Raw genomic sequence first — 12,871 nt, 5'->3', positions numbered from 1 at the left:
CCATTGAATTACGATAATAGTATAAAAATATTTATTATATAGTAATGTGATTAACGAACAAATAACAAAACAATAAATTTTTATGAAATAGAAATATTTTTTTCCAATTGATTCAATGCTTCATCAGTACTACTTGATGATGATACTGGCCGCAACTGAAAAAATTAGTTGACACACATTCATCAAGGAGAAATAAATTATAAAAATTCATATACCTTCAAAATGAAGTAATTGATGTCCAACTTGATCTGTTCCCGAATCTTCATCTCGTCAGTCATTGTCTCTGAGGATGTTTCTTCTAAAGACACAATATTCCTGCTTTTCAACCTTCTTAATGATTCTTCTGTTTTGAACACAGACTGTAAAACATCTTGAACTAAATGGCAATACCTGCGTAAATATAACATAATAAATATTTTTTAATTCAAGAGAATAAAAGAAGTTTAGGGAGAAAGAAATGTGCAAAACTTACTGCTTAGTGACCCTAAGTATTACTTTGTCAAGTAATGGATTGCAAATTTCATCATTACCACCCCCTGCATAATTCTCAATAAATTGTAAGATTGGTTTAACAGCCTCAAACATGTAGGTACTGGCTTCCTTTGGTGGACTTCTATTGGTCCTTCTGAATAGCCTTGGAATTGCAGTAACATTTTGTAGCTGCTCCGATATTTCATTAACTTTTAATGAAGCTAAGTGATCACTCAGATAAACAGAAAACTGAGTTATCATTTTGTTATTATTTTCAAATACTTTAACAATCACAGGTTTCATAATATTTGGGAATATGCTGTATAAGTTTTCATCTGAATCAAGGGCTTCTTTATCACCAAGAAGCTTAAGAATTTTCTTGAAATCTACTAAAGAGTTCATGATGAAATATTCCCAATTCATATCTGTATAAGGCTACAAAAAATTCAACAAAAATGTTAAATATTGTTCTTATCAAGTATAGAAAGTATTGCTAAAGAATATATATGAAGACCATCACCAGCAAAAAAATAGTCCTACCTGTTCCAAAGCTTTTTTGAACCACATTATGTATCTAGATAATAGAAACATGGAAAACTTGAGGAAATGATCAGCTAGCTGATCAATAAAAACATTACTGTCAAAGCATTTCTTCAGTGCAACATATAAATTCAGTGTGATCTTCAATTTGAATCCAAAGTCATTCTCTCCATTGTGAATTGAAGAGTCGTTTGGTTTAATCATTAGATCGGTCTCAAATTGACTAGCAATTTGTTGGAATCTTATTTCGAAGTAGACTGGCAAATTGAATCTCTTTATATGATCTTGAAATGATGGATTTTCTTTTATCATGTTCTCCCTTCCACATTTTTTAGCAATTTCAGTTAGGAGATTCCAGGTACTGACAAATCTTTTTTGAAATAATTCTGGATTTCCTGGTGCTGTAATATGTGGCAGTCCTTTTCTACATTGTCTATCAACCTCGACCCAAAAACTGTTCAATATAAAGTTGAAAGAGTCTTGCAAGTCAGTATTTCTGAAAAAACGTTTTTAATTACTCAACCATTTCAGTGACCCACTACTGAAGAGGCAGTGTTAAGGCTGGTTGTTTTTTAAATACATCTGTTCAACCTTATCGAGTCTCCATTAATAATGATAAAAATAAACTACATCCAACTCACTCTTTTAATACATCATCCAATATTTTCATGTCGTTATATAAGAAGTTAAGTGTGTCATTATATATTTTATTGATGTCTTGATTGAATTTATCCAGATTTTTTTCTGAGTACATTGGCTGCAAGGCAGTTCGAACAAATCTAAGTTGATAAAACTCCTCGGCTTCTTTCTCTTTATCCAAATTACTATACATTCTGAGGCACCGCGCAATTGAGTTGGAATCTTTGTCTTTTAGAGCTCGCAAAAATTGTTGATGAATCATATTTAGAAGCTTATTTTCTAAACCACTTTTGGTACCCTTAGTTTCTGAGACCCCAAGTTCCAGAAGGTAGTTACGTTGAAATGAATATTTATAAATAGCTCTTTCCAGATTGATTAAACTCTCCATATCATTCGATTGAATATTTCGAATGATATTATCAACATATAGAGAAATAGATATGAAGTTCAATTCAGCTATAAGGTGACTCTTTTGAGTTTCATTCATTCTCTTGTCTTCCAATGTTTTTCGGTAATCTATTTCCGCATTTTTTATCAGTGTATGTAGAATCTAAAAATATTACCAAACAAGTAAAATTACTTCTTCCATTTCAGAAATATCATTTTCCTAGACTTACTGAAAGTTCTTCTTGCAATTGAGAGAGTGAAGTTGATAAATCATCGATTTTAGCATTCAAATTCGTTAGGTATTCAGCCAGATTAACTATCGCTTCTGTTTCTGTTTTCAATATTTCAGCCATCTGTCGATGGAGCTCATCTCCGTAATTTTTCAAGTACGACTTCAGGGTTTCTAAATTGGCTTTTTGAGTAAGCTTTGATAGGCATTGATCTATACTGAAGTTCTCCTAAGTAAGTAGGAATGCAAATTATTTCTTCAGTTCAAGAAATAAATATTTCAGACAAACCTGGAAAAATGTATCCTTCCATGGGAAGTTATCCAATGGTGACATTATGAATTTATTATCAAACACGGAATTGTTTCAATTCTTTGAAGAATTATTAAAAGGTAATTTAAATTTATTTTGGATTTTGACAACTATATTGGAGGTTAGGAAAACAAATGTTGTCATCACCCAAGGTCATGTATGGGCAAAGAATATCATCAAAGATTCTTCTTTGATATCATCACCTATCGTTGTTTTTTTACTAACATATATTTTTTACGTAACCAAACACTGTAAAATTGTTAGGAGAGGATTATATCATTAAATAGTAATCAAAATGATACCGTTTTCGAGTGCTCTTTTCAATTATAGGTACAGTACTGCAGTTCAGCTAATCACCGCTAGAGGTCAGACTAGGAGGTAAGAGGACGGGGTTTGAAATGAAAAATTATCTTTATTCTTTATTTTCTCGAATTTCTTTGTCAAACTAAAGCATATGCAGCATAATTTGCAACACCACACCTATTTTTTCGCCTCCTCAGTTTCATATAACCATTTTCACCCCAGTGGTTGCCCCACCAGTTCTTCAAGATCCATGCATCTTTAGTATATCCAACAATCAGCATTGCATGATTCACTGTATTCGAGGAGCAGCTTATATCATCGTACACCCCTTTACTAAAAAAACTATGGCTAGAGTTTTCAACATTAACTGCTGATTGTACATCATAGATGCATTAAACTCAAAAACTGTATGGAAAAACATAGTAGTACTCACTGATAAAGCTGGAAAGTATGAGGACTGGCGTTAATGGATGCAGCTACTGGACCAATTCTTGCAACAGCTGCTTCTAATGCCCTCTCATCTCTAGCTGGTAAAATAGCCCAAGAACTGGTGTTGACAATTGCATATTGAGAGTGGAATTTACATTTCTGCTGCTACAATATGATTTTAGTGAAGGATAACTCTCACAATAAGCAATCAAATTTTAGGAAATAATTTCACCTTTGCTGTGTAAGGATATTCATCGTATGTCATCAGGCCACCAGCGTTTTCCAAGTATCTCAAAGTGTTCCTCAAGGATCCTCCCCCACAGCCGAAATTTCCAAATTTCACGCTACAATCGACGATTTGCTGTTCACTCAATGGTATCAGTTTGCCAGTTTGCTTGAAAACTTGAGCCTGAATAACACCAGCAATACTGAAAGCATAACAAGAGCCGCAATCTTTCTGATTATAATTTGGAGTTTTGAAACCTGCTGCTCGCCAATCAACGGCTTCGGGAAGATGGTTAATATGCTCGTAAACATCCCCAACAGTCTCTGGATCAGGAAGTTTTCTGTGGTGACTTCTTGTTAGCTTCGTCATTCGTTGAAGGTAAATTGGATTGCTCTGGATACCGAAAAAGATATAAATATCGAATAAGGGTAGAGTTTTTAATTAAGTAACTATGGTTTGCCACTCACCATGTCGCTGAGATGATTATCCTTCAGAGTATAAGAGTGCAGACCCTTAGCAGCTTCTTCGTTGTGCTTGTCTATTTTTTTCAAATTTTCCTCCCAAGCCTGTCTTTTTTGGGTGTCATGAGGTCCAACGTATGTTTTATTGAATTTTTTCTAAGGAACATTTTCGTGAAATATGAAATCAAATAGGGCCGAATTAGTGGAATAAAATTAATGATCTTTAACATTTATTTTATATGTATTTACAGGAGTCACTGCCCCTTAAAACCAATAAATTTTCTGTTTGTGTGCAGTTAATGTATTTATCAGTCCTAATTTATGTTCAAACCAACCTTAAAGTTTTCCCATTTATCATCCAGATTTATGAAAGTTTCTTGACAAAAAACAAAATTTAGAACACATAACGTATAAAGTACACAAATTTTCATGTCAACGAATTTATTATTTTACTAATGAATTGAGTGATACTTAAGTAATTGTGAAATGAGTATCTAATGAACGAATTGATGATTTAGCACTTGCTGTGATGTAAACATGGCAAGTCGTTTAACAAACATTTGTTTACTCTTAGGTATGTGAGCGAAGGATTTCAAAGATAATTCAACAGCGAATATCGGAAATAAACGACCGAAAAAGTACTCAAAAAAAGTATTCAGCAGTAACTAAGGTATAATGAGTCATCAGTTCCGGCACATACTCTTCTTGTAATGGAAAAATTAAAAATCGAACAAATAATTTTGCACCATTACGAACAACACTTTTTAAAGTTGTACTTGTTCAAGAAAATCGAAATTTGGATCCATTTCAATCACTGCTCTCAGGTTGAAGCTCTCTTCACACGTTGAAATATTTTCGTTAGTTATCAGCAGCCCTAATATATATATTAATATGTGGATCAATTTTATACGGTCTCTATGAGAGAGAAAAAACAGCCATGGTACTACAAGAACTAAAATTATATCCTTAGGAGTTTTGGGACTTGAGTCGAATTCATTCAATCGATATAAATAGGGATTAGAGTCTCTGATTGGGATACTTTTAAGTTTTTGTTATTAGCATTGAAATAATTTTGTGCAATTACTCATTAAATTGTTGACACTATTTGAAGTTTTTTCAATAATATAATAAGTTAATTAGTTAATTAATATAATTCAATAAAACGAGGACCATTTAATTTATTAAAACCTTAAAATCACATCTATGGCTATTGAGAAGTTCTATGGTGACATCTCATTCGTAGTGGTTGAAAACTGTGAAGCATGTTGAATTGAAAGAAAATATAAAGAATTTAAAGGTTTTAAACTTATAGAACGCTTAATTCTTGATATTGAAGGAATGTCAGTTGAAGAATTAATTTTAATGAAGTGAATTCATATCATGGTTTTGGCCTGAACTTGTGCATTGGAATCTTACCATGCTTTCATTCAACAACATGGTATGTAATGACTGTCCATATTGACATTATAGCGTGCTAAAATTCGTTAGTTTTTCCGGATAACGTTAGTTTTGAGTGTTTTGAAAAGTTATCATGTCCATTGAAGCAGCACAAACCTCAATGCAAGTTTTATCACTTGGTGACAAGCCAGGGAATAGTGATATGGCAGGAGCATCATATGCAAATGCTGTGTTGAATTTCAAACAACCAACAAATTCAAAGGAGGTTAATGAGGAAGTAGTGCCTGAAAAGCCTGCAGCATCCAGTGAGAAGAAGTCTGAAGCACCACCTTCAGTTGACATTGACGATATATCATTCACACCTGTAGTCAGCCATAGCAGGAGAGAAAGAAAAAATGATAAATCCAGAAAGGATAAACAAAAGCAATACACTAGTTCTGATAGAAATGAAAGGAATCCAGATAAACATTTTGATAAACATGCCAACAAACATGAACCTCAAGTGAAGGAGCTTGCACAATCAAAAGATGACAATGGCTCTAACATTAAAAAAGTGTTTGTTGAAGCTCCTTTGCCTAAAGTTAATGTCTGGAAAATGAAGAGTGCAAGTAAAGAAGTTAATCCTGAAAGATCAGCCACACCTCCCCAAGGAGTATCTTCACAAACCAGTGTTTCTCAGCCAATCAAAATGGCCAAACCTAAAGACATAAAAAATGTTAAGGTTAGTATTGTTTCGATATTTCAGTCATTGAGTAATGTAATGAGCTATTTACTTTTCATAAGTTTCCTTGCACAAAATATTGATATGTGTGCAGATTAAAATTTTGAATTTTTTTACAGGCCCCTGAATTTACGACAAACACTGCAGATTGGCCAACTCTAGGAGATCAAAGTGAAGTAAGTTTATTATTTACTTCTGGATTATTGTTTCATGTAGTGAATTCATTATATAGTTTTGCAGGCAGTGAATTCATTATATTGTTTTAATTATTCAACTTGAAAGTTACATAAAGAAATATATTGTCTCGGACATTTGTTGAACAAAAAAAAGATATAGTTTAATTTTTGTTTTTTAGTCCTCATTTGAAATGATTCATGATAGATAATTGGGGTACGGAATGTACACTTTTCATTTTGATGATAAATCATGTGAAAAAGATGAATCATCAACTTTGATTAATATTATTTCCTATCTGCCAATTTTTTACCCAATATTATCATTCTCATTCATTCATGCAATTATTCAAAATAGTTATAGTCACACTGAGAAACAGTTCTTTCTTTATATCTTGAAGTTTGATATGTTTAAGAGAGGTTGTGTTTTCTTGCCCTGGTTTTCATATTCATTGAACTCTAGACACGAAGATCAACTACTCCTCCAAATGGTCAAACATCAACTGATCTCAAGGAAAAACCCTTAAATGATGATAGTGATGAAAAGAAAAGGAACTTTAAACACAAGTGGGTTCCTTTGCAGATTGATCTAACTAAATCTAGAAGGAGGGACAGATCCTCTTCCAGAAAAGATAGAGGAGACACCCATTCTACAGCAAGTGAAGGAGATAGAGATTGGCGAACAGAGAAAAGTAAGGAAAAAAAATATTTATCCAACATAAATTCTTTGTGTTGATAGATATATATGTTCAGTTTCCGAGTTGATAATATAAAGAGGGTTCATTTTATTTCAATATGGAGGCCAAATTATAATTAAACATTTGGTGGTGTGAATTATTAAATTATATTTAAATTCTTCGGGATGGTTGTGTCTATCTATATAAATTATGTAATATATGTTTAGGATCATAAATTACATGAAATTAACATAGCTGTTTTCTCAGAAGGAAGTCTATATGTAATATGATTTCTTCTTTGAAATAGGAAATGAATACAAGTACTGACTACCTGAAGGATCAATTGATCTGTGATTCAGTAGTGGTTTTGTAAAAAAAAATTTCAACAGTTTTGAAATCTCCTGTAAAATCTGGTTTGTTAGGTAATGGTGATAGACGTAGACCAATTCCTCATGCAGCTAGAGGTAGAAGTAGAAACCGCAATAATACGAGGAAACCGCCTTTCAACCGTAATAATAAGCATACAAATGAATTGGAATATTTTGATTATCCAGCAAATTTCTCTGAGGTAGGTACATCTTCTTGAAGCTGACCTGATATTATTTATTTATTTTCACAAGTTAGTTACTAAAGTACCAGTCATACAGTAAATCATCCAAAAATTTTCTGTCCTCAGTTTTTGTGTGTATAGGAGTGTGTAAATAATTGATCCTCAATTGAAAATATGTTTGGTTTTTAGAGTCAAAAATTTTATATTTAATTTTCACCTTGGAGTGATAAAATGTCTAAAGTGTCTAATGTGAATTCTTGCAGATCATTAAGTATAATACAATGCCAGTTGAGGGGCAGAATTTTATGGTACCATATATGGGAACTTACTTCTTCAACTCTAACAGCAACGCTGAAGTTTGCACTGTTCAGGAGTGTGTAACCAAACAGATGTAAGTTTTTCCATGTTCATGTTAGAATTGTTTGATAGATGGTTGATATTTTGCAGTGAATACTACTTCAGCGAGGAGAATCTTGCCAGAGACTTTTTCCTAAGAAGAAAAATGGATGCTGATGGATACCTACCCATTGCTCTAATTGCCTCTTTCCAACGGGTTCAGGCTTTAACTAGCGATTATGATGTGATTATGGCAGCCATATTGGATTCCGACAAGTTGGAATTGGGATCAGAAATGAGGGTATGATCTTTTCAACATTTCAAGTGCACTCTAAATCAGAATTCATTCTGGAGGTGCTCCTGATGAGTATCTATTTTTTATTGTACTACCTGGCAACCAAATATTTTTAGGTGCGTACCAAACATGATCCGACAAAATGGCCAATAATAGACATGAATGGTGAAAGAATTGAAGAAAGACTTCTACCCCCTCCGCCACTGCCGAAGAAGTTACGTGAACAGAATAATGAAAATTTAAATCCTAACGTTGCCGAATTTATTCCGTTTGAGAACAGTTCCAAGAAAGCAGGTAATATGAATGGGGAATAGAACTGTTGAAGGAATTCACCTGATGAAGTTGTGACAAAATTTTAACGAGTTAAAACATTTTGACGATAATATTTTCAAGGCCATGCTAAATTCAATTTCACCAGATAAATTCTGTAACACAGGATGAGTGTACAAATTGTATAGATATGTTGGCTTTGCCTTTCATTTATGTTATTTGCTTTTTGTATGGAAGACTAGGGCCTCTTCAATTCCTACATTCAGTGTTATTTTAGATTTTTATGCCTATGTTTTAACAAGAGTATTATTGAAAAATTTCTACACTCTTTTTGGAAGTTCTTAGACTTCACTTTCAAAATTAATTGTAATAGTTTTATATTCTTTTTTTCCATTTTTAATATTAGTGAGCCTTTAGACTGGCCTATGATGGCAGATCTACCTTTCAAGAATCTTATATCGATCATTCACCCCTTTTATGACTACTTATCCACATGCCCTTCATATATAACGAAAAATCGTCAAAAGTGCCCTTTCAAATATGCCTGTAGAATGATCGCTGTTTCCTTCCCTGATTATTAATTTCATTTTAGTGTAAACTTGTAAAGATGACTCTTACAAGAAAAAGTAGTATTGAATTATCTTTCCCTGCTGGGAAATTGTTATTTTATCATTGTTTCCAAAACAAGAAATACTTTGTAAGTTGTAAGCTCCGAGATTGATGAATAAAACAAAATTTCAAGAAACGATATAGTAAGCATTTTCATCTTGTAAAAATAAGTTTACCTCGAGTGTAAGACTTGTTCCTTGAAACTAAGTTATCGCCAAATTAATGAAGTTTCTTCTTTGAAAGGCTTCGGCAACAATAAAAATAACAATAAGGAAAACAAAGTTAATAGCAATGATCAATGGGACAAAGTTACTAGAGATGAATCGACAAAAAACGGTGACGATCGTGAAGCTTGGAAAGAAGTGAAAAGGAAAAACAAAGAAAATAATACTAAAGAAAAAAAAGATACGAAACCAAAACTCAGGCGGGAGGAGGATTATGGGTTCATGTTTTATGAGGATCTAGATTTTGACGATGATGTACCGGCCGTTAGGCAAAACACATTCTCTGAAAGCTTGTGAGTTCGCTTCGACTTCTCTATTTGTAAAATCGAACATTCCGTTGCTTGTTCTTTTTTAGGATAGACGAAGATGATGATGACGACGAGATCAGTGACCGTGATATCAATAAAATCCTGATTTTCAAACAGAATCCCATAACGATGAATCCATCTAACAGAGTTCCTAAACACGAAGGATATGATCGTACTGGTGATTTTACTACCAGGGTTAAAATGACACAGGAGTTGGTTCAGATTATCAATGACGGACTTTGCTTCTACGAGGAAGACCTCTGGAGTAGACAACGGACGACGTCTGTTGGTAGCTACAAAACTGTTAATGTGATTTCTCAGGAGGCATTTGAAAAAATGGTTCCTGCAGCTCCTAAGAAATCGCAAAGTTCAGCTCCTCCGCCTCCTCTTACAGTTGAAAATCAACGAAAAACAGGTATATTGTGCATTCATTATTGTATGATTACATTAGTTCACTTTCGGTGTTCTCTTTGTAGATGCACAGCCTGGTGCTGCTGCTACTGCCAGTACTTCTGGTACATCAGGGGCGAACAGAGGAAAAGCTACCAGCAATCTAAAGAATGTACCACGTTTCTTCCCAGTTATCAAAAACGAGTCAGGTCCAGATCCCCATACCCCTCGCAAACGCAAAACGAGACATTCTAGTAATCCCCCTGTTGAACATCACGTTGGCTGGATAATGGACGTCAAGGAACATCGCAATAGAACAACTTCAGTTGGGTATGTCACCGGTCATGTCCCTTTAGGTGAATCTGTTCTAAAAAGTTGCCTTTTCCTTGTAGAAGCTACGGAACGAGTCCGAGTGAGCACGCTTCAACTAGCTGCAGTTTACCGAAGTTCCAACATCCCTCCTATTCCCTCATGGAGACTCAGTTTTCGCAGGTTGCCTACAATAAATATCGCAATAAGTGTTTGAAGGAACGCAAGAAATTCGGCATCGGTAGATCGCAAGAAATGAACACTTTATTCCGTTTCTGGTCCTTCTTCCTCAGGGAGAAATTCAATAGGAGCATGTATAACGAATTCAGGGATCTAGCTTTGGAGGATGCTGAGCACGGTTGGAGGTACGGATTGGAATGTCTGTTCAGGTTTTATTCGTACGGTTTGGAAAAGAAGTTCAGACCTCACTTGTACCAGGACTTCCAGCAACACACATTGAAAGATTTCGAAAATGGCCAGTTGTATGGTTTGGAGAAATTCTGGGCATTTTTGAAATATTATAAGCATAGCGGGGATCTGCAGGTCGATCCGCTTCTGAGAAATCACTTGAAAAAATACAAGGAAGTAGCTGATTTCAGGGTAGTCGAGGTAAGTTAGTTTGTGCTTCTTAATTTTGTTGAGAAAATTTTCCTCTTTCACATCACTTACTTACTTTTTACAGCCACGTATAAATGAGTTGAAGAAAAGGCGAAACCGTAGTGTTTCTGAGAGTATGCCTTCTCAAATGTCCGATGAAGTGTCTCCACTGCGCCCGTTCAATTATACAAGGTAAATTACAGGTTCTAGCAATGAACAACACGATTCTCGTTATACTGTAGGAGCTTCCAAAATTATAGATTAACACTAATAGGAGTTTGAAATAATACTAACATTATCCATCTCCAACCTAACCTAAGTTTGATTACAGGTGACATTTCTCTTTCATTCTGTAGGAGAAACAATCGCATAATTAGTGTTTCGTTTCAGAATTCTTTTAAATCGATTTCGGTATGCAAATTTGACAGTTGCGAAACAGTTTAGTTCATACGTTTCAGTACATGTTTTTCAATTCGCAATTCCCTAGTTGTAGTTTATGTAGGTAGATGTACATGTTTTGGAGGCTCATTTGATTTGGGTTTTCTTGTAGACGAGACGATTTGCAACGTCCTCAACCTGGTACTAGCGCTCCAAGTAGTTCTTCATCATTTCATCATTACAGGAATCGTACGGAATCCATAAGTTCTGGAAGACCTAGGTGGTCCTCATTTCGCAGTAATAAATTTAATAATAAGGAAGATTAAGAAAAAAAATTGGGTTTTCTCTGAAAGGAAGTATAATCATTTAACCATGTTAAAATGAAAAAAAAATTTTTGACTAATAAAAAAATTAAATGTATGTATAGTTTTTTCAAGGTAAGGTTTGGCTGTAGTTAATCAGTTTGTATAAAATGTTTCTAAAATACGCAAGCTTAGGGAGGAAAAAAATTTGATTGAGTGCCATTCTTTCAATAATTGGCTCGTAATATAATTGATATTTTTATATAAGACTATTGTATAATCAATTTCTAGCACGTGAAATTGTTTAGACTTAATATATTGAATAAGTTTAGTCATGTTAATAGGGTCCCAAATGATCTTGGTAATCGATTTCTTAAGTGTTTCTTTCTTTATAATATTGTCTAGATCCTAGATGTGGAATTTTTGCTCATTTGCTATCATATTCATCATGGTGTGTAATGCTTTCACGACTTGTTTAATTTTATATTTCAATGTGCGACTAGTGACGTAGTTTCATAGAATTATTCGGTTGAAGCAACAACAAATCTTGTGGAGTTCATTCATTACCATGATCTACTAGTACAATAATGTTTAAAAAAATATTCAAATTTTATTTTAAAACAAAAAAAAACTTAAATTTAAGCTCGTGATAGAATGTGAAGCAGTTTGCTGTCTGTCAAAAATGATCTCATTTTTTTCTTTCACTACATCCCTTTACTATTTTCAAAATTGATTCACATGTGCCTTCTTTTCTAATCACACACACAGTAACATTTTACAAGAAATGAGATCGCGTTTCTCTAAACGAATCATATATTGCAATTAACATTTGTCTGAGTTCTTATCAGCATTTGAATATTTCTGTTGGCCATCAACGATGAATTTTTTTTAATTCTTACAGCATTTATCTTCATAGATTTGCTTCATATTTTAATTTTAAGATTGGTTATTTAATATGTGAAGACGATGTGTTGTTAATTATTTTGTTCTGTTGTTTAATAACTTGAAGTTAAATTTTACCATATTTAGAATTAAGCAGCACCATTCATTTTTGTTTCAAAAGTATGGTCAGTAAATTGTCTTCCAGTGACACCAAAAAAAGGAATAAAAGAAGTCTGAAACCACCACAAGGAAGTTTGACTCTTTCCAAATAATTGAATGTCGCATCATTTGCTTCACACCTTGAAAATTATCGTGGCTCACATTAATAATTCATAAATTTTGAACCAATACATAATTTGCCCTCATAAGATGATCAATGATAATTTTCATCCTGGAACTGTTTTTTTTTTTTTTCTGCCAAACTTCTATTACTTTTTGGGATTCTCAAGTGCAGGAT

General features: G+C 33.7%; 3 protein-coding genes across 5 annotated transcripts; 1 reads left to right on the top strand and 2 right to left on the bottom strand.

The window, feature by feature from the left end:
- Nucleotides 1-17: 17 nt before the first annotated feature.
- LOC123321556 (conserved oligomeric Golgi complex subunit 2) lies at nt 18-2,710 on the bottom strand. Its single transcript, XM_044909218.1, has 7 exons — nt 2,556-2,710; nt 2,268-2,495; nt 1,653-2,200; nt 1,012-1,507; nt 473-906; nt 216-390; nt 18-155 (listed from the first exon to the last, which is right to left on the bottom strand). Exons 1-7 carry the CDS (start codon nt 2,598-2,600, stop codon nt 81-83), a joined length of 2,001 nt encoding a protein of 666 aa, XP_044765153.1. The 5' UTR covers nt 2,601-2,710; the 3' UTR covers nt 18-80.
- A 274-nt stretch (nt 2,711-2,984) lies between these two features.
- LOC123321571 (procathepsin L) lies at nt 2,985-4,491 on the bottom strand. 2 transcript variants are annotated; one of them, XM_044909240.1, is made up of 5 exons: nt 4,331-4,491; nt 4,002-4,151; nt 3,541-3,927; nt 3,313-3,473; nt 2,985-3,221 (listed from the first exon to the last, which is right to left on the bottom strand). In XM_044909240.1, the coding sequence occupies exons 1-5, from the start codon at nt 4,424-4,426 to the stop codon at nt 3,017-3,019; spliced, it is 999 nt and encodes a 332-aa protein (XP_044765175.1). In that variant the 5' UTR covers nt 4,427-4,491; the 3' UTR covers nt 2,985-3,016. The 2 variants fall into 2 exon arrangements, with proteins under 2 accessions (XP_044765175.1, XP_044765176.1); XM_044909241.1 differs by having other exon boundaries at nt 2,985-3,212.
- Nucleotides 4,492-5,209: 718 nt separating this feature from the next.
- On the top strand, nt 5,210-12,659 carry LOC123321265 (la-related protein 1B). 2 transcript variants are annotated; one of them, XM_044908709.1, is made up of 13 exons: nt 5,210-6,114; nt 6,234-6,290; nt 6,751-6,979; nt 7,387-7,532; nt 7,778-7,905; nt 7,962-8,151; nt 8,262-8,439; nt 9,268-9,541; nt 9,604-9,971; nt 10,033-10,276; nt 10,339-10,864; nt 10,938-11,044; nt 11,403-12,659. In XM_044908709.1, exons 1-13 carry the CDS (start codon nt 5,527-5,529, stop codon nt 11,554-11,556), a joined length of 3,189 nt encoding a protein of 1,062 aa, XP_044764644.1. In that variant the 5' UTR covers nt 5,210-5,526; the 3' UTR covers nt 11,557-12,659. The 2 variants fall into 2 exon arrangements, with proteins under 2 accessions (XP_044764644.1, XP_044764645.1); XM_044908710.1 differs by having other exon boundaries at nt 5,211-6,114; nt 6,871-6,979.
- Nucleotides 12,660-12,871: the final 212 nt, after the last annotated feature.

Source organism: Coccinella septempunctata, chromosome X (assembly GCF_907165205.1).
Source record: "Coccinella septempunctata chromosome X, icCocSept1.1, whole genome shotgun sequence".
Classification (NCBI taxonomy): domain Eukaryota; kingdom Metazoa; phylum Arthropoda; class Insecta; order Coleoptera; family Coccinellidae; genus Coccinella; species Coccinella septempunctata.
This window is presented reverse-complemented; position numbering and strand designations above follow the sequence as displayed.